Genomic DNA, 17842 nt, shown 5'->3' on the forward strand with positions numbered 1-17842 from the left:
GTCTTCCAAGGTGGCAACTGGGCTCACAGAAGGAGGTCGCTGCCCGGAGGCCATGCACCTCCCACAGACAGAGCTGGGATTTGAACTCAGTCTTGCTAATGAAGCCCACCCCCGCCCTGAGTCTGGGCCACTCATCACCGGGCCATCCTGCCCTCATGGACTCAAGCAGGGCAGGCTATAGATTTCACATGGAAACAAATGTAAATGGGTCCATTTAGGGGATTTTCCCCTCCCCCACCCCCAGTCAGCCGTTTTCCTTCGACTCATTTCATGACACTGCTTCTCTGATGAAACAATAAAGTAAACATCTAATTTCATATAAATTTTAACTGTGGATGGGGGGCTTGCAGAAGACTAGTTTCAGTTAGTCTTTGTTAAGTAGGATGATGAATCATGCATTGAAATCAGGCGATCAAAGGTCAAATATGTGAGCTAAATATGTTCCAGCTTCCTACCCATTTACCTAGACTATCCTTCCACCTATCCATCCATATCTATCTATCTTCTATCTATACATATTATCTATCTATCCATCTATTATCTATCTATCCATCCATCCATTCACCCATCCATTATATCTATCTATCTATCTATCTATCCATCCATCCACCTATCCATCCCTCATATCTACCATCTATCTATCTATCTATCATCTATCTATCCATCCATCCATTCACCCATCCATTATATCTATCTATCTATCTATCTATCTATCTATCTATCCATCCATCCATGCATCCATCCATCCATCCATGGGTGAATCCATCCATGCACCCATCCATTCTATCTATCTATCTATCTATCTATCTATCTATCTATCTATCTATCCATCCATTCACCCATCCATTATATCTATCTATCTATCTATCTATCCATCATCCATCCATCCATTCACCCATCCATTATATCTATCTATCTATCTATCTATCTATCTATCTATCCATCCATCCATCCATTCACCCATCCATTATATCTATCTATCTATCTATCTATCTATCTATCTATCTATCTATCCATCCATTCACCCATCCTATCTATCTATCTATCTATCTATCTATCTATCTATCTATCCATCCATGCATCCATCCATCCATGGGTGAATCCATCCATGCACCCATCCATTCTATCTATCTATCTATCTATCTATCTATCTATCTATCTATCCATCCATTCACCCATCCATTATATCCATCTATCTATCTATCTATCTATCTATCTATCCATCCATCATCCATCCATCCATTCACCCATCCATTCTATCTATCTATCTATCTATCTATCTATCTATCTATCTATCTATCCATCCATCCATTCACCCATTCTATCTATCTATCTATCTATCTATCTATCTATCTATCTATCCATCCATTCACCCATCCATTATATCTATCTATCTATCTATCTATCTATCTATCTATCCACCCATCCATTATATCTATCTATCTATCTATCTATCTATCTATCTATCCATCCATTCACCCATCCTATCTATCTATCTATCTATCTATCTATCTATCTATCCATCCATTCACCCATCCATTATATCTATCTATCTATCTATCTATCTATCCATCCATTCACCCATCCATTATATCATCTATCTATCTATCTATCTATCTATCCATCCATCATCCATCCATCCATTCACCCATCCATTATATCTATCTATCTATCTATCTATCTATCTATCTATCTATCCATCCATTCACCCATTCTATCTATCTATCTATCTATCTATCTATCTATCTATCTATCCATCCATTCACCCATCCATTATATCTATCTATCTATCTATCTATCTATCTATCTATCTATCCATCCATCCATGCATCCATCCATCCATGGGTGAATCCATCCATGCACCCATCCATTCTATCTATCTATCTATCTATCTATCTATCTATCTATCTATCCATCCATTCACCCATCCATTATATCTATCTATCTATCTATCTATCCATCCATCATCCATCCATCCATTCACCCATCCTTATATCTATCTATCTATCTATCTATCTATCCATCCATCCATTCACCCATCCTATCTATCTATCTATCTATCTATCTATCTATCTATCCACCCATCCATTATATCTATCTATCTATCTATCCATCCATCCATCCATTCACACATCCATTCTATCTATGCATCCATTCATCCATCATATCTATCCATCCATCATCTTTATTTATTATCTATCTATCTATCTATCCTTCCATCCACCCATCATATCTATTATCTATCTATCTATCTATCTATCTATCAACCATGTATCCATGTATCCATCTATCCATCTGTCATTCCATCTTTTATCTGTCTATTTATCTAGCCATCTCTCTACCTATCAATCATCTATCAATGCACCCATCCATCTAACAGTATCTGTCATCTATTTACCTATCTGCCTAACACTATTGCCCATTACTCATCTATCTGTCCCTATCGTGTATTTGTTGATCTGCATATATATGGATACATCTGCACGGTGCCCGAGAGGGTTTACTATGGTGACTTTTTTTTAAAAGACCCTTCTCTAGAACCCGAACACTTCCTGACATCACCTGGAGGTGCACCTGTGTCTGCCTTCATCGTCATGTTGGGGAGGTCTTCACGTCCACAACAGAGAGGTTTAAACACTGTCTGGAAATCAGGGAAATGTGTATACCCAGGGCACGTCATACTGAAGGGCTCCGGTCCCCAGGGGTTTGAATACAGTGAACAAGGGACGGGACTCATCCTCGGGGTCAGGCAAATGCGAGACCACGAGGATGCCTTGGCCTCTCCTCAAACGTTCCTTGCCCGGGCTTTCTCCTTGGTAGCTTTGCTGGGCACGTTGCTAGAAACCGCAGGGGGACAAATCACCCTACTTATGGTTAAAGTATTCTTTGGCAAGTTAGCATGTCAACCTACAGAAGAGATTTGAATGAGCATCTCTGAATAGAGGACAGCGTTAGTGAGTTGACCACATACCCCTCCCCCACCTCCGAAACTCTATCAACTCTATCAAACTCTATCACCTTCAAACTCCATCGAAACTCTATCAACTGGCTCAACACCCTCTCTCCAACATATTCTCCGCGTTTGCCCTTCTGGCTCCGTCGGGGTCGAGCGCGCCTGAACCTCCTGTTATGTGCTATTTCCAACCTACCACTTCCCGGCAGGTCCCCAGCGCCCAGGCCTGACGGCTTTAGTTTCACAGAATAGGGCTTCACGTTAATTAATGCCTGCACGTAGTTGCTTCCTGCCCTACAGACGGAGGCTGGTGTGGCAGGTGCCACTCAGACAGCACAGCTGAGAAACTCCTGCGTAGGGGGTGAGCCTCGAAAATGGAAAAAAAAAAAAAAAGCAAGAGAGACAGAAAACAGCGTAAGGCAGACAGAAAGCAAGGGGCGTCTTGCATTTCAGAGAATCCGGTCTCTGGCTGGTCAGCCAGCCCTTTGGCTGTGCCCCGAGTCTGGGTGGGGGGTGGGAAGAAAAAGACACAGAAGCGAAAGGACCCTGCTGTCTTGCAGGAGACGGAGATTAAAATCTGCACGCTCCACACTCGTTTGGACAGACAACGGCATGCAAATCACCCGTAATTTACAGTGCACTCGGGTTGCGCAATGCAGAGCGAAACAGCAGAGAGGAGGCAACACCACCACACGTGTGCCTGTGCGCTGAGCACCGACGGCTCTTGCACTGTGATCTGAGCACTCGGCCAGGTCCTCTGCCCCTCAGCCCCCAGCTGTCCCCGTAAACTGCGTTCTGTCACCTCTTTGAAGTCTTAGAACACAGGGTTCACTCGGAGGCGATGTAGCGGTCATGTGCATCTCAGGTCTACAGAGACGGGGGCCTCTGCAGGCATGGGCGGTATCCTGTCAGACTTCAAGAGGACGCCGTTACCGCCTCCAGGGTGGCCACGAGGCCACCGGTGATGCAAAGGCCCCCTCAGAATGCCCCTCGCTGACTGACGACCGTTGCACATCCTCAGCGGGGTTTGTCGTTGCCAGTGGTTTCAGACCCCAGTCATTCCGATACCTGTCTGGTGGCATCTCGTTGTGGGGCTGATGTCCCCGTCCCTGGTGACACATCGTGGCCGGTGCTTCTGTGCTAGCCGAACGTCTCCTCTGGGGACGTGTCTGCTCAGGTCTGTTGCCCAAGTTTCAGACGGGGGTCTGTTTGTTCTCTTACTGTTGAGCTTTAAAAGCTCCTTGAATATTTCACACAACTGTTTTTGGTTTAGACACGTCGTCTTCTCTTGCAGATATTTTCTCTCAGTCTGTGGCTTGTGTTCACAACACTCTCTTGACATTCTTTTGGAGGACTGTTTCATTTTGATGAAGCAGGTTTATCCGCTATTCGTTCCACCGATCGTCCCTTTGGCGTCCCGTCTAAAAAGTCATCACCGCGGCTTAAGATTATCCAGATTTTCTCCCGTGTTAGTTCAGGGGAGTATTAGCCTTTTGCACTCTACGTGAGGTCTGTGACCCATTTTGAGTTATGTTTTTTGTGAAGGGTGTCTACATCCTCGGGGTTTTGGCGGGGCGGGGGGGGGTCAGGGAGGGGTTGATTTTTGGGTTTTGTGTATGGATGTCCCGTCGCTCCAGCCAGATCTGTGGAACAGACTATCTGTGCTCCAGTGTTTTGCCCTTGATTTTTGTCAAAGACCAGTTCGCTGTATTTATGGGGTTCTGTTTTGGGGGTCTCATTCTGTTCCATCGATCTATTTGTCTATTGTTTTGCCAACACCAGCCTGCCTTCATTTCTGTTGCTTTGTAGTTAAGTCACGAAGTCGGGAAGCACGAATCTCCCAACTCTTGGTCATTACAGGTCCCTCGCTTCTCCAGACAGAGCCTAGGATCAGTTGGTCAATAACCACATCTTGTAAGCGGACATTGGGATTGCAAGTTATCTCTCCTCTATCCCACACAGGCCTTTGCACGTTAACGTGAGGGCTTGCAACCCCAGCTGGGGGACAGTCAAGTACAGATGGCTGGATGAGTGAGCCTGGGGATCTCTCAGGTACTGTCATTTTCTGAGAGTTTGTGATTTTATGTCGTGTTTTCTTAGACCCCCGTCTCATACGTTCTCTCAACACACACCAAACCTGGGTTAAGAGCACACACGATGACAATCCCTGTGTGTGACAGCATGTGAGGAACGATTATAATACAGCTTGCCAACAGCCCCAGGATGACAACTGGAAAATAACAATAAAATTTCTTACAGCAGTCAGAAAAGAGGGAGGAGATTTTATAGTCACAGGGTGCAAAAGATACCTTGCTTACTTGCTTAGGTATAAAATACAGAAGATATCACAGGAACATTTTGTGACATAAAGATATGAAACGTTAACGTGACTTGAAACACTGCCAACAAAATTAGAAGGTGGGTGGGTGGATGAATAGGTAGATGGATAGAGATGATGGATGGATGGATGGATGGATGGGTGGATGGAAGGATGGATGGATAGATAGATCGTAGATATGACAGTTGGATAGATAGATACGATGGATGGATGGATAGATAGATAGATGATAGATAGATAGATAGATAGATAGATAGATAGACAGATAGATATAGGTATGGATGGATGGGTGGGTGGATAGATATCATGGATGGATGGATGGATGGATGGATGGATGGACAGATGGATAGGTACATATATAGATAGATGATAGATATGATGGATGAATGGATAGGTAGGTAGATAGATAGATAGATAGATAGATAGATAGACAGATAGATAGATAGATATAGGGATGGATGGATGGACGGATGGATAGATGGATATGATGGATGGATGGATGGATGGATGGGTACATATATAGATAGATGATAGATATGATGGATGGATGGATAGATAGATAGATAAATAGATATAGGGATGGATGGATGGATGGATGGATGGATGGATGCATGGATGGAAGGATGGATAGATGGATATGATGAATGGATGGATGGATGGATGGATGGATGGATGGATGGATAGGTACATATATAGATAGATGATAGATATGATGGATGGATGGATGGATAGGTAGGTAGATAAGTAGATAGATAGATAGATAGATAGATAGATAGATAGATATAGGGATGGATGGATGGATGGATAGATATGATGAATGGATGGATGGATGGATGGATGGATGGATAGGTACATATATAGATAGATGATAGATATGATGGATGGATGGACAGGTAGGTAGATATGATGGATGGATGCATGCATGGATAGATAGATACATATATAGATAAATGATAGACAGATGAGTCTGGGCGGAGCATTGTGTCCTCTACAGGCATTGAGCAGCATCCCGGTGTCCCCTGATGAGTCTGGCAAAGTATCCCGGGTGAGAACCCCTGGGCTATGTGGACTGTCACCCCATCAGTACCTTTTATCCATCTAGGTGACCTGTCCTTTTCCTGAATCAATAATCAAAACGGTTTCTGTCCTCTCCCATGGCCGGCTCATCATCTGTGTTACCTGGAAATCCTACTTTTCTCATGCTTGATCGTTTCTTGGAAGCCCTTCCCTTTCTTTAATGAAGGACGATCGTGGTTCGTATCATTTCTTTAGCTTGCTGGAGTCTGTTAATGAAACCCCTTCCCTCTTTTTTTTCATGCCTTCGTTTCCCAGAAATGTGCTGTGACAAATTACCCCCACACTGGGGGCTGAAACAGCACAAATGTATTCTGTCTCATCTCTGGGGACCAGAAGTCTGAGGTCAAGGTGTCCACAGGACCGATTCCCCCTGGAGCGTCTAGTCTGTTCTGTTCCTCAGTCCATCTTCTCTGCTTCCAATCCCATGTGACCTCCTCTCCATGTGCCTGTCTGTGTCCAAATTTCCCCTTTCTATAAGGACCTCAGGCATATTGGAGTCAGGGTGGGACCTGACAATGGTCAGGTTTGACAATGGCCAAAGACCCTATTTCTAACCAAAGTCGCATTCTGAGATGTGGGCAATTAGGGCTTCTACATATGAATCTGGTGGCAGCGTGTTTAAGCCCATGACAACCACAGGCTTTCTTGTGTCTTTACTGAGTTGCCCATGGTTGACCAGAAAACCCAATGCAGCTTCCTCCCCCGGGGTCACATCATAATATCGGCCACGTCCTGGGGCTGTGGGTGAAAGGCGGTCTCCCAGACAAGACTGCTGATAAAGGCACACCGCTTCCTGCCGTCCGTGTGCGAATGGCCAGACCTTGTGGGTGTCATGGTCAGACCCCAAAGCACGGTCTTCCTGCCTCCGCTGATGCACACTGGGAATCCCGGGGAATCTCTCCGAGAACGTCCCTCGGCAGCGGTGGGGAGATCACCGTAGCCGGAAGCACCACCCTGGGATTCACCGAGGATAAGCAGAAGCTGGGTGGAGGGAGGGCCTCCGGGGGGAGGCTCTCCTGCTGGCGACGCCCCTGGAGAAGCCACTCGTCACGGATGCTTATGCTCAACGCGGTTCTGCCCATTGGTTGAAGGCGCGGGGCCCAGAAGATACTGCAAACAGCTCTTAGGAAAATTCTCCTCCTGGACACCTTGCAGTGGGTTGCATGGGGGTCCCCAAAAGACATGGCCCCCAGAACCTATGAATGTGATGTGTTGGGAAACAGAGTCTTTGCAGATGTCATGAGGGGTCTGAGATGAGCTCATCCTGCATCAGGGGGGCCCTGACTCCAATGGCAGGTGTCCTTGTAAGAGATGGAAGGGGACACACAGACACAGAGGAGAAGCCACGTGAAGGTGGAGACAGAGACGGGAGGGACACGGCCATGAGCCCAGGGACGCCTGGAGCGCCCAGAAGCTGGAAGAGGCAGGAAGGACCGTCCCCTGGAGCCGCTGGAAGGAGCACGGCCCTGACCGCCCTGGATCTCCGACTTCCGGTCTCCAGAGCCAGGAGAACATGAATCCCTGTGGTTTTAAGTCCCCGGTTTGTGGTCACTTGTTAGGACCTGCTCCAAAGTGTCTCGCCTTCATCGGGTCACTGCCGAGTGACTGAACACCCACTTGGGTTTTTCCAACCTCACCAGGCCTGCAAGGTGGTGGCACTTTGTGGGGCTGAGCCTCCCACGGCTGCCACAACAGAGCCCCACAAACCGGGCCAGCTGAAAACCCAAGACACGGAGGAGGAGAGACCAGCCCACAGTGTGGGGGGCGGGGGGCGGCGGCTGGCTCGTGGCTTCCTGCGGTGGGGACCCTCTGGCGCCCGCAGTGGGCTCAGCACCCGGGACAGCTCCCAGCACTCCGGAAACGCCCACACACGGGGAGCCCGACGGAGACCTCCATCCCACGTGTCCATCCATCAGCGGTCGTGCCTGCAGGGGAGTGGGACTCAGCCATGAGAAGGCACCGGGCTGTGCCCACTGCCACCCCAACGATGGCACCTGGCGCCTGAAACTGTGACACTCAGTGAGGGGAGCCAGACATACGCGGGCCACCCCGCGAGTGATGCCTTTTCCGTAAAACGTGCAGAGAGGGTCCGGCGACAGAGACGGGAATTGGGTTCGTGGTCGCCTGGGTCGGGGAGGGGGGCCGCGGGGCGACGGCCTCGGGGGTCGGGGAGGGGTCCGCGGGGCGACGGCTTGGGGGGTCGCGGAGGGGGGCCTCGGGGCAACGGCCTGGGAGGTTGGGGAGTAGGGCCGGGGAGGGGGTCGCGGGGCGACGGCCTGGGGGGTCGGGGAGGGGGGTCGGGGAGGGGGGCCGGGGAGGGGGGCCGCGGGGCGACGGCCTGGGGGGTCAGGGAGGGGGGCCGGGGAGGGGGGCCGCGGGGCGAAGGCCTGGGGTGGGGGAGGGGGGTCGGGGAGGGGGTCCTCGGGGCGACGGCCTGGGGGGGTCGGGGAGGGGGGCCTCGGGGCGACGGCCTGGGGGGGTCGGGGAGGGGGGCCTCGGGGCGACGGCCTGGGAGGGTCAGGGAGGGGGGCCGCGGGGCGACGGCCTCAGGGTTCGGGGAGGGGGGCCGCGGGGCGACGGCCTGGGGGGGGGGGTCGGGGAGGGGGGCCGCGGGACGACGGCCTGGGGGGGCCGCGGGCGACAGCTCGGGTCTGCGGGGTTTCCTTCAGGGGCGACCAGGACGTTGCGGGGTTGCACTGTGCCTCGGACGCTTTCGGCACGTGAACCACACCCATGACGCCGTTAAGACCAAAAGCAAAAGCGACGCGGAGGCCGTACCCCCACCCAGGACGGCACCCGGCCTTCAGGCGCTCAGGCCGCCGCGCACACCGTGACAGGCTGTCCCTCCCGCCGCCTCCGAGCGCCCGGCCCGCGGTCTCTCTGCAAGGGTCCCCCGTGCGCTCGACCGTGGGGGTCTTTGCTCAGTTCCTGCAATTTCCATCCCGCCGTCCGCGGCTGCCGGGTCCAAACCACAAGTGTGCGCGTTACAGGCGCCGGGTCCGCCGGGGTTGATTTCTTTATTAATCACCCGTGGCGCTCAGGGGGCGGCCACCCCGCAGGGACCCAGACGCCCCGAGGCCACAGCTGGTGCTCTGGAGCACGCAGGGGGCCGCGTGGCCTCCCGAGATGACAGAAGAAACACGGGGGGGGGGGGGAGGGGGTCCGGCGGGCAGGGTGGCTTCTTGGTGACGCGCTGACGAGCCAGCGGCCGCACACACCTCTGCTTTCAGTGCCGTTGCGCACCATGCAAATGTGTGCACCTAACCGGCCGCCACCTGGGGGACGACAACAATAGATCCCCACGTCCCCCGCTCGGTGAGCAGAAACGGAGACGATGGCCCCCCAAAGGCCGCCCTCTGCTCGCGAGCCCAGGGCCCCGTCCGGCTCAGAAGGGTCGCCTTCCAGCCTGCGGTCCTGTGCCCGGGGCCTGTGCTCAGACGCCTGCAGTAGGCACGCGGATACGCACGTCCGCTAGAGCTCACAGCCGCGTCCTCCTCCTTCACCGTCCGCGCCCTGCAAGGTATGGCTGTCTGTCCGCTCCCCACGCGTGTCCCTCCGCGGCTCCCGCGGGGACCCCGGGACCCCATGTCCCTTTGCGTCCTGGCGCCTAGGCCGGACCGAGGTGGCCCGGGAAACGGGCCCTCCCCCCGCCCCCGGGTGCTGGGGGATCCGCACCTGAGCGTGCCTCAGCAGAGCAGAAAGCGTCACAGTCAAAGTGAAACTCGGGGCCATTTTTAAACTCGTTTTGAGGAACCTCTTTCCGCGGATGCCGGTGGCAGATGGCAGGCCTTCTACGCAGGAAGAAACGCCATCTCAGGGCACGCGGGCTCGACAGGGCAGCTGCAGATCTAGACGCGCTCCGGAGGCCGTGCGCTGGCCTCCCCCGCACGTGAACCCTGCGCGTCCTGCTGGCGGGCGCCCCTGCCATGGCGGGCGGGCGCCCCTGTGACCAAGCGGCCCGCGCCCAGGCCAGCCGCCCTCGGGGAGACGCAGGTCGCTGGGAGCAGCGGGGACGCCGCTGGGCTTTCCGTCCCAGGGTCAGACTGGGAGCCAACAGTCACAGCCGCCTGCGGAACAGCAAGCAGGAACCCGCTGTCAGACCCCAAGCGCCCGAAGCGAGGAGGACAGACCTCAGCAGCCCCCCCCCCCCCCCACGAGTCCCAGACCCTCCTCCCGCGGGCCGTTCGCCGGGCTCCCGGGAAAAGACCTGCTCACGTTGCCCTGACATGCTCTGCGCTCGAGCCGGGGCCCCCGGTTTCTGCGTGAAGGCAGCCAGAACCAACCGGGGTTGGAAATATAGCACACAACTGGTCAAACGGGGCAAAGAACCAGAATACGGGCTCTGGGATCTGCGCTGCGGGGAATAGACACCTGTGCCCAGGGCTGTGACGGCCTGAGGCCATCACTATAATGGTAGTGGGGCTCCCCGTCCATAAGAAGGCCAACACAGCAGGTGATGCCCTGAGGCCATCAGTGGAATGGTAGTGAGGCTCCTGGTCCGTAAGAAGGCCAAGATACCAGGCAATGGTGTGAGGGCATCAGGATAATGGTACTGAGGCTGACAGTTCACCAGGACAGCAAGACATCGGGTGACAGCCTGAGGCCATCGGTATAACGGTAGTGAGGCCCAGGTTCACCAGAACAGCAAGACATCAGATGACAGCCTGAGGCCATCACCATAATGGTAATGGGGCTCCCAGTCCATAAGAAGGCCAACACAGCAGGTGATGCCCTGAGGCCATCAGTGTAATGATAGTGAGGCTCCTGGTCCATAAGAAGGCCAAGATACCAGGCGACGGCATGAGGGCATCAGTATGATGCTAGTGAGGCTGACAGTTCACCAGGACAGCAAGACATCAGGCGATGGCCTGCAGCCATCGGTATAACAGTAGTGAGGCTCAGGTTCACCAGAACAGCAAGACATCAGATGACAGCCTGCGGCCATCGGTATAATGGTAGTGAGGCTCAGGTTCACCAGAACAGCAAGACATCAGATGACAGCCTGAGGCCATCAGTATAATGAGGCTCCCAGTTCACAACAAGAATGCCAAGACTTCAGGAGACACTACAGCCCCACTGTTAACCGCCCTGGGCCCATGCAAACCCCAGCTCTACGCTTGCCCCTCCTGGAACCTCTGAGTCCCGTGTGTAAGATGTGAACGTGACACCAGCCTCACCACTTCCTGGCCTTGCAGCAGGGACCAGGGAACGCCCTAGGGACTCTGTGATGTGCGGTGTCCACAGTGAGGGTGGGTCACGGTGACTCCGGGGTCACAGGACCTCACTGCAATCACAGTGGGAGCGGTGCCTGCCGCAACGGCCTGAGGCCATCAGTATAATGTCTGGCTTAGCTCAGGCTGCTAGCACCGAATCCCAGAGACGGGGCGGCTTCGGCAACAGACATCCATTTCTCACGGTTCCGGAGGCTGGACGCCCGAGATCCAGGCTCCAGCCTAGACGGGTTCTGGGGAGGCCTCTGCCCTCAGCTTGCACAGGGCCCCACACTTCTGAGGAAACTTGGGGGTTCCAGGACGCATCTTCAGGATGCTTTACGGGAAGATTCTGTGTGACGTTGAGCATCCATCCCTCCGTGGGGGCGGAAGAGGTCGGGATCGGAAGTCAGCGGAAGAAACACACGCTCACGACTGGAGTTCCGTGAGCGGGGGAAGGTTTGCTCAGACCCGCCTCGTCCGCCGGCTTTCCACACTCGCGGCTGTCCCGGGGAGGGCAGCACGGTGCCCCGTCGTCACGCCGCTCTCTGTCAGGCGGTGAAACCTCACGGCCAAAGCAGCTGACGGAGGGGGCTGGGTTTCCAGGGTCCCAGCGCCCGTGCATGGGTGTCTGTGACCCAGATCCCCCGTTCCCCTCCGTGAGGAGCTCCAAGCCTGTCCGTCAGACCTCGGGGAGCACCGGGCGGGCGGCATGGGGGACCTGCCCAAGTCCCGGTGAGCCCGGCAGCAGGGCCTCGACCTGAGCCCTGTCTCTGAACCCCTGGGCTGTGCAGCATTGTCTGTGGCAGGCCCCAACGTGCCGGCTCCCCGTTGCAAACATGCTGTGATGAAAACTAGTATGTGGGGACGGGCCGTGCAGACGCCCAGAGCAGCAGGGCTAAAAGGGGACTCGGTAACCACTTTATCAGAGAAAATGTCTGTGTGAGAGCAAACAGGAAGCCGTTGGGGGAAGGCGGGAGCTGTGTGACCTTGATGTGAGTGGAGGAAGGAGGTCCCGAGGCAGGGGGTAGGCGCCCTGATTGCAGAGGCCCTAGGGGGGTGGGGGGGGGTGCGCACAGCACGTGGGGTCCTGCCCTGATTGCAGAGGCCACGGGGGGCGGGAGGAGGGTACACACAGCACGTGGGGTCCTGCCCTGATTGCAGAGGCCCCGGGGGGCGGGGGGGAGGGGGTGCGCACAGCACGTGGGGTCCTGGGGCCAAATGCGGCATCAGAGGCGACCCCGTCCTCGTCCCACAGGAATAGCACCTCTCTCCTGACGAGGACCAGCCTGCTGGCCTGGCCTCTGCACACATGTGGGGACAGAGGTCGGAGGCTGGACGTGGGGCCTCACCAACCACGCTGCCCTGGGGAGGGGAGGGGGCGGCCTATGAGGACCACACGTGCCCGTCCCATAGTCTCTTCACGTGAGAGTCAGCTAGGAACTGTCCCCCAGCCCCCGTGAGACACCTGGGCAGGAGGCCATCATCCCTGGGTAAGTCAGGGCCTCTCTGGACAAACACACACAAGGGGCCAGACATGGACAGACAGATGGATAGGTAGATAGATACGTAGACGACAGATAGATACGTAGACGTATGGATAGATTAGACCGTAGGTAGATCAGCAGATACATAGATGGATAGATACGTGACAGACAGACCAGACTGAGGACAGCTGGGGTGCCCAGGGACAAGGCACTGTGGGCAGAAGACGGCAGGGGAGCAGGCACAGGGCGACGGTAACGCGCCTGCTGGGACACATCGATGCTGGCGGCACAGCGACCCCGTGTGGCCGGGCAGGGCAGCCAGGGACACACAGGACCTCTCCAGGAGTGGGGGAAGGGAGAGCTCCCCTTCCAGGCCCCGCCCCCCACCCCGGAGAGACTCTTTTGCAGCTGGAAACCAGGTTAGCCACTTGGTCCCTTTGTAAGGGCGGGGTGTGCGGGGACCTGGCGAACGCGGCGGGGGCGGGCGGCAGGAAGGGTGCGGGGCAGGAAGGGGAGGCGGGGACAGGCAGGGCTGGGCCCCATGGTGCGTCCCTCACCCCGCTCCCCCCCCCCTGCGTCTTGCCTTCCAGCCCCGCCCGCGCCCGCCAGAATGGACATGAACGTGACCGGCCCGGACAACGCCACGATCCTCATGCTGCGGGACCCGACCATCGCCGTGGTCCTGCCCGTCGTCTACTCGCTGGTGGCGCTGGTCAGCATCCCCGGAAACCTGTTCTCGCTCTGGGTGCTGTGCTGCCACATCGGGCCCACGTCCCCGTCCGTCATCTTCATGATCAACCTGAGCGTCACGGACCTGATGCTGGCCAGCGTGCTGCCCTTCCAGATCTATTACCACTGCAACGGCAACCACTGGGTGTTCGGCGAGCTGCTGTGCAACGCCGTCACCGTGGCCTTCTACGCCAACATGTACTCGTCCATCCTGACCATGACGTGCATCAGCGTGGAGCGCTTCCTGGGCGTGGTGTACCCGCTGGCGTCCGCGCGCTGGCGCCGGCGCCGCTACGCCGTGGCCGCGTGCGCCGGGCTGTGGCTGCTGCTGCTGGCCGCCCTGTCCCCGCTGGCGCGCACCGACCTCACCTACACCGTCGAGGCGCTGGGCATCGTCACCTGCTTCGACGTGCTCAAGTCCACCATGCTGCCCAGCGTGGCCATGTGGGCCATGTTCCTCTTCACGCTGTTCATCGTGCTGTTCCTCATCCCCTTCCTGGTCACCGTGGCCTGCTACACGGCCACCATCCTGACGCTGCTGCGCACCAGCGACCCGCACAGCCGGGGGCAGCGGCGCCGCGCCGTGGCGCTGGCCGCCGTGGTGCTGCTGGCCTTCGTCACCTGCTTCGCGCCCAACAACTTCGTGCTGCTGGTGCACGTGGTCAACCGCCTGTTCCTGGGAAGGACCTACTACCACGTGTACAAGCTGACCCTGTGCCTCAGCTGCCTCAACAACTGCCTGGACCCCTTCGTGTATTACTTCGCGTCCCGCGAGTTCCAGCTGCGCCTGCGGCTCTACTTGGGCTACGGGCGCCTCCCCGCCGGCTGCCGCCACGCGCGCTCGGACAGCGTGTTCTCCGCCCGGACGCTGTCGGCGCGCTCCATGTCCAGCGGCCACGAGGGGCTGGAGGAGGCAGGGAGGCCCTCGCTCAGGAGGCAGGAGAGTGTGTTCTGAGCCGGGCACCCCGCCCCCGCCCCCGGGGACGGCTGGTGGGACGGCTCGCACGGGCCTTCACGCGTGCGAACCGCTGCGCGTCCACGGCCGTGGCGCGTGGAGAGGGTGCCCAGGAGCGCACGTCCTAAAACGGGCCACTGGGACAGAACGGCTGGGGGACGGCGCGCACCGGCCTTCCCCCGTGCGAACCGCTGCGCGTCCACGACCGTGGCGCGTGGAGAGGGTCCCCAGGAGCGCACGTCCTAAAACGGGCCACCGGGACAGAACGGCTGGGGGACGGCGCGCACCGGCCTTCCCCGTGCGAACCGCTGCGCGTCCACGGCCGTGGCGCGTGGAGAGGGTCCCCAGGAGCGCACGTCCTAAAACGAGCCACCGGGACAGAACGGCTGGGGGACGGCGCACACCGGTCTTCCCCGTGCGAACCGCTGCGCCTCCGCCGCCGTGGCGCGTGGAGAGGGTCCCCAGTAGCTCACGTCCTAAAACGGGCCACCGGGACAGAACGACTGGGGGATGGCGCGCACCGGCCTTCCCCGTGCGAACCGCTGCGCGTCCACCGCCGTGGCGCGTGGAGAGCGTTCCCAGGAGCACGTCCTAAAACGGGCCACTGGGACAGAACGGCTGGGGGACGGCGCGCACCGGCCTTCCCCGTGCGAACCGCTGCGCGTCCACGGCCGTGGCGCGTGGAGAGGGTCCCCAGGAGCGCACGTCCTAAAACGGGCCACCGGGACAGAACGGCTGGGGGACGGCGCGCACCGGCCTTCCCCCGTGCGAACCGCTGCGCCTCCGCCGCCGTGGCGCGTGGAGAGGGTCCCCAGGAGCGCACGTCCTAAATCGGGCCACTGGGACAGAACGGCTGGGGGACGGCGCGCACCGGCCTTCCCCGTGCGAACCGCTGTGCCTCCGCCGCCCTGGCACATGGAGAGGGTCCCCAGGAGCGCACGTCCTAAAACGGGGCACCGGCATGGAACACCCCACGGCGTAATGACACAGGACGCAGCGTGCAGGACGCACTGGGCTCCGCTCCTCAGGACGGGGACCCAAGCTGACCATGAGCTCAGCCAGCCCACCTGAGTCCCTCTGGAGCCCCAGCATCCACCTGCCGTGTTCTCTGTGCCTTGTGCTGGGGTCGCCCATAGCACCTGCTATTCCCCAGCCTGGCACAGCCTGGTGCTTTTTGTTCAGCCCACCCTTGGTCATCGTGCGTTCTGGGATTCACCCAGACCACCAGGCACAGGCCCCTTTGGGCTCGGTGCCCCGGGAGCCCACAGGACCCCCCCTGCATTTGATCTGCTGCCCCCAGGAGCCACCATGACAGCTTACAAATGGTTCGGTCACTCTGTTTCCTCGAGGCTCACATCCTACAAGTCACAATGTCCAGACGGGAAGGACATCCGTCCAGGATGTGTGGCTCAGCCCCCAACCCCCCCCCCCCCCCACACACAAGGCTTGAGGGTCTCCAGCTCCGTGAGAAGCTGCGGAAGCTGAGTTTTGGGAAGGATGACGTGGGGCCGCAGCTACTGTGGGGCTCCCTGACGGGCTCCAGGGTGCGGCCTCCCCCCAGGTGCCCTCCTGCCGGTCCTCTGCCTCCTGGTCCCAGCCTAGAGCCCCTGAGCCACGTGCAAGCCCTCCCAGGCTGTGAGGTGGCCTCGTGCACCTGACCTGAGCCCTGGCGCCCCGTGGCGCCCGGGCCCCGGACAAGACCACCAAGCACACAAGCCTGCAGAAGGATCACACCCAAGCCCCCTCTGTGCCCGTCCCTTCCTGAGCCCAGGACAGAGCAGTACCAGCCCCAAAATATGTGCCACTCCGGGAAGACGAGGACCCCTGTCCCTGGGGAGTCCGGGATGCCAAAATACTGGGTTTCCTGGAGCCGGGGATCCGTCTGGAACAGCACTGCCTGATATTTTGTTCATCACACTGGGATGCACGGCGTTGGGCTCAGGGACCCTCAGGCTGGGATGGCTGGGGGGCAGGCAGCGTCCCCACTGTAGGTTTGGCACAGATGGAGACTGGCAGCTGCCATCCGGGGGCCTCTGGGAGCACCTGCTCCTGCCGTCACTGCTTTGGGAGAAAAGCAGACACAGCTGTCCTGGAGGGAATAATGTCCCCCCAAACCCACATCCACGCAAGTGCACAATGTGACCTCTCAGATCGGGATGGCCATCAATCCAATGGCACGTGTCCTTGTAAGAGACAAAAGAGAGACAGAGACACAGAGGAGAAGCCCCGTGAAGACACAGGCGGAGACGGGAGGGACGCAGACACAAGCCCAGGGACGTCTGGAGCCACGGAGGCTGGAAGAGGCAGGAAGGACCCTCCCCTGGAGCCTCTGGAGGGAACACGGGCCCTCCTGGATCTCAGGGGTCCTCCCCTGCCTGGATCTCAGTGGCCCTGCCCCTCCTGGGTCTCAGCGGTCCTGACCCTCCTGGATCTGAGGGGCCCTGCCCTGCCTGGATCTCAGTGGTCCTGCCCCTCCTGGATCTCAGTGGCCCTGCCCTGCCTGGATCTCCATGGTCTTGCCCCTCCTGAATCTCAGTGGTCCTGCCCCTCCTGGATCTCAGGGGCCCTGCCCTCCCTGGATCTCCGTGGTCCTGCCCTGCCTGGGTCTCAGAGGTCCTGCCCCTCCTGGATCTCCGTGGTCCTGCCCTGCCTGGATCTCAGCGGTCCTTCCCTCCCTGGATCTCAGCGGCCCTGCCCCTCCTGGATCTCAGTGGCCCTGCCCTGCCTGGATCTCAGCGGCCCTGCCCCTCCTGGATCTCAGTGGCCCTGCCTTGCCTGCATCTCAGCGGCCCTGCCCTGCATGGATCTCAGGGGTCCCGCCCCTCCTGGATCTCAGTGGTCCTGCCCTGCCTGGATCTCAGGGGCCCTTCCCCTCCTGGATCTCAGCAGCCCTGCCCTCCCTGGATCTCAGTGGTCCTGCCCCTCCTGGATCTCAGTGGCCCTGCCCCTCCTGGATCTCAGTGGCCCTGCCCTGCCTGGATCTCAGCAGCCTTTCCCTGCCTGGGTCTCAGTGGCCCTGCCCCTCCTGGATCTCAATGGCCCTTCCCTGCCTGGATCTCAGTGGCCCTGCCCTGCCTGGATCTCAGTGGCCCT

At 57.4% G+C, this 17842-nt stretch overlaps 1 protein-coding gene across 3 annotated transcripts in view; it reads left to right on the forward strand.

Moving 5' to 3' along the window:
* LOC145714958 (S-geranylgeranyl-glutathione receptor P2RY8-like) overlaps positions 1 to 17334 on the forward strand; it is a 41068-nt gene extending 23734 nt beyond the window's left edge. For 2 of the 3 annotated variants that reach the window (XM_081794520.1, XM_081794521.1), the window contains exon 2: positions 13656 to 17334. In XM_081794520.1, the coding sequence (XP_081650646.1) occupies positions 13676 to 14749 (1074 nt within the window). In that variant the 5' untranslated portion in view covers positions 13656 to 13675 and the 3' untranslated portion in view covers positions 14750 to 17334. Of the gene's footprint in view, positions 1 to 9289; positions 9889 to 13655 lie in introns of those variants that run through there. The other variant, XM_081794522.1, reaches the window with a different exon arrangement.
* The last annotated feature ends 508 nt before the right edge of the window (positions 17335 to 17842 follow it).

Source organism: Panthera onca, chromosome Y, assembly GCF_046562875.1.
Source record: "Panthera onca isolate mPanOnc1 chromosome Y, mPanOnc1 haplotype 2, whole genome shotgun sequence".
Classification (NCBI taxonomy): Eukaryota; Metazoa; Chordata; class Mammalia; order Carnivora; family Felidae; genus Panthera; species Panthera onca.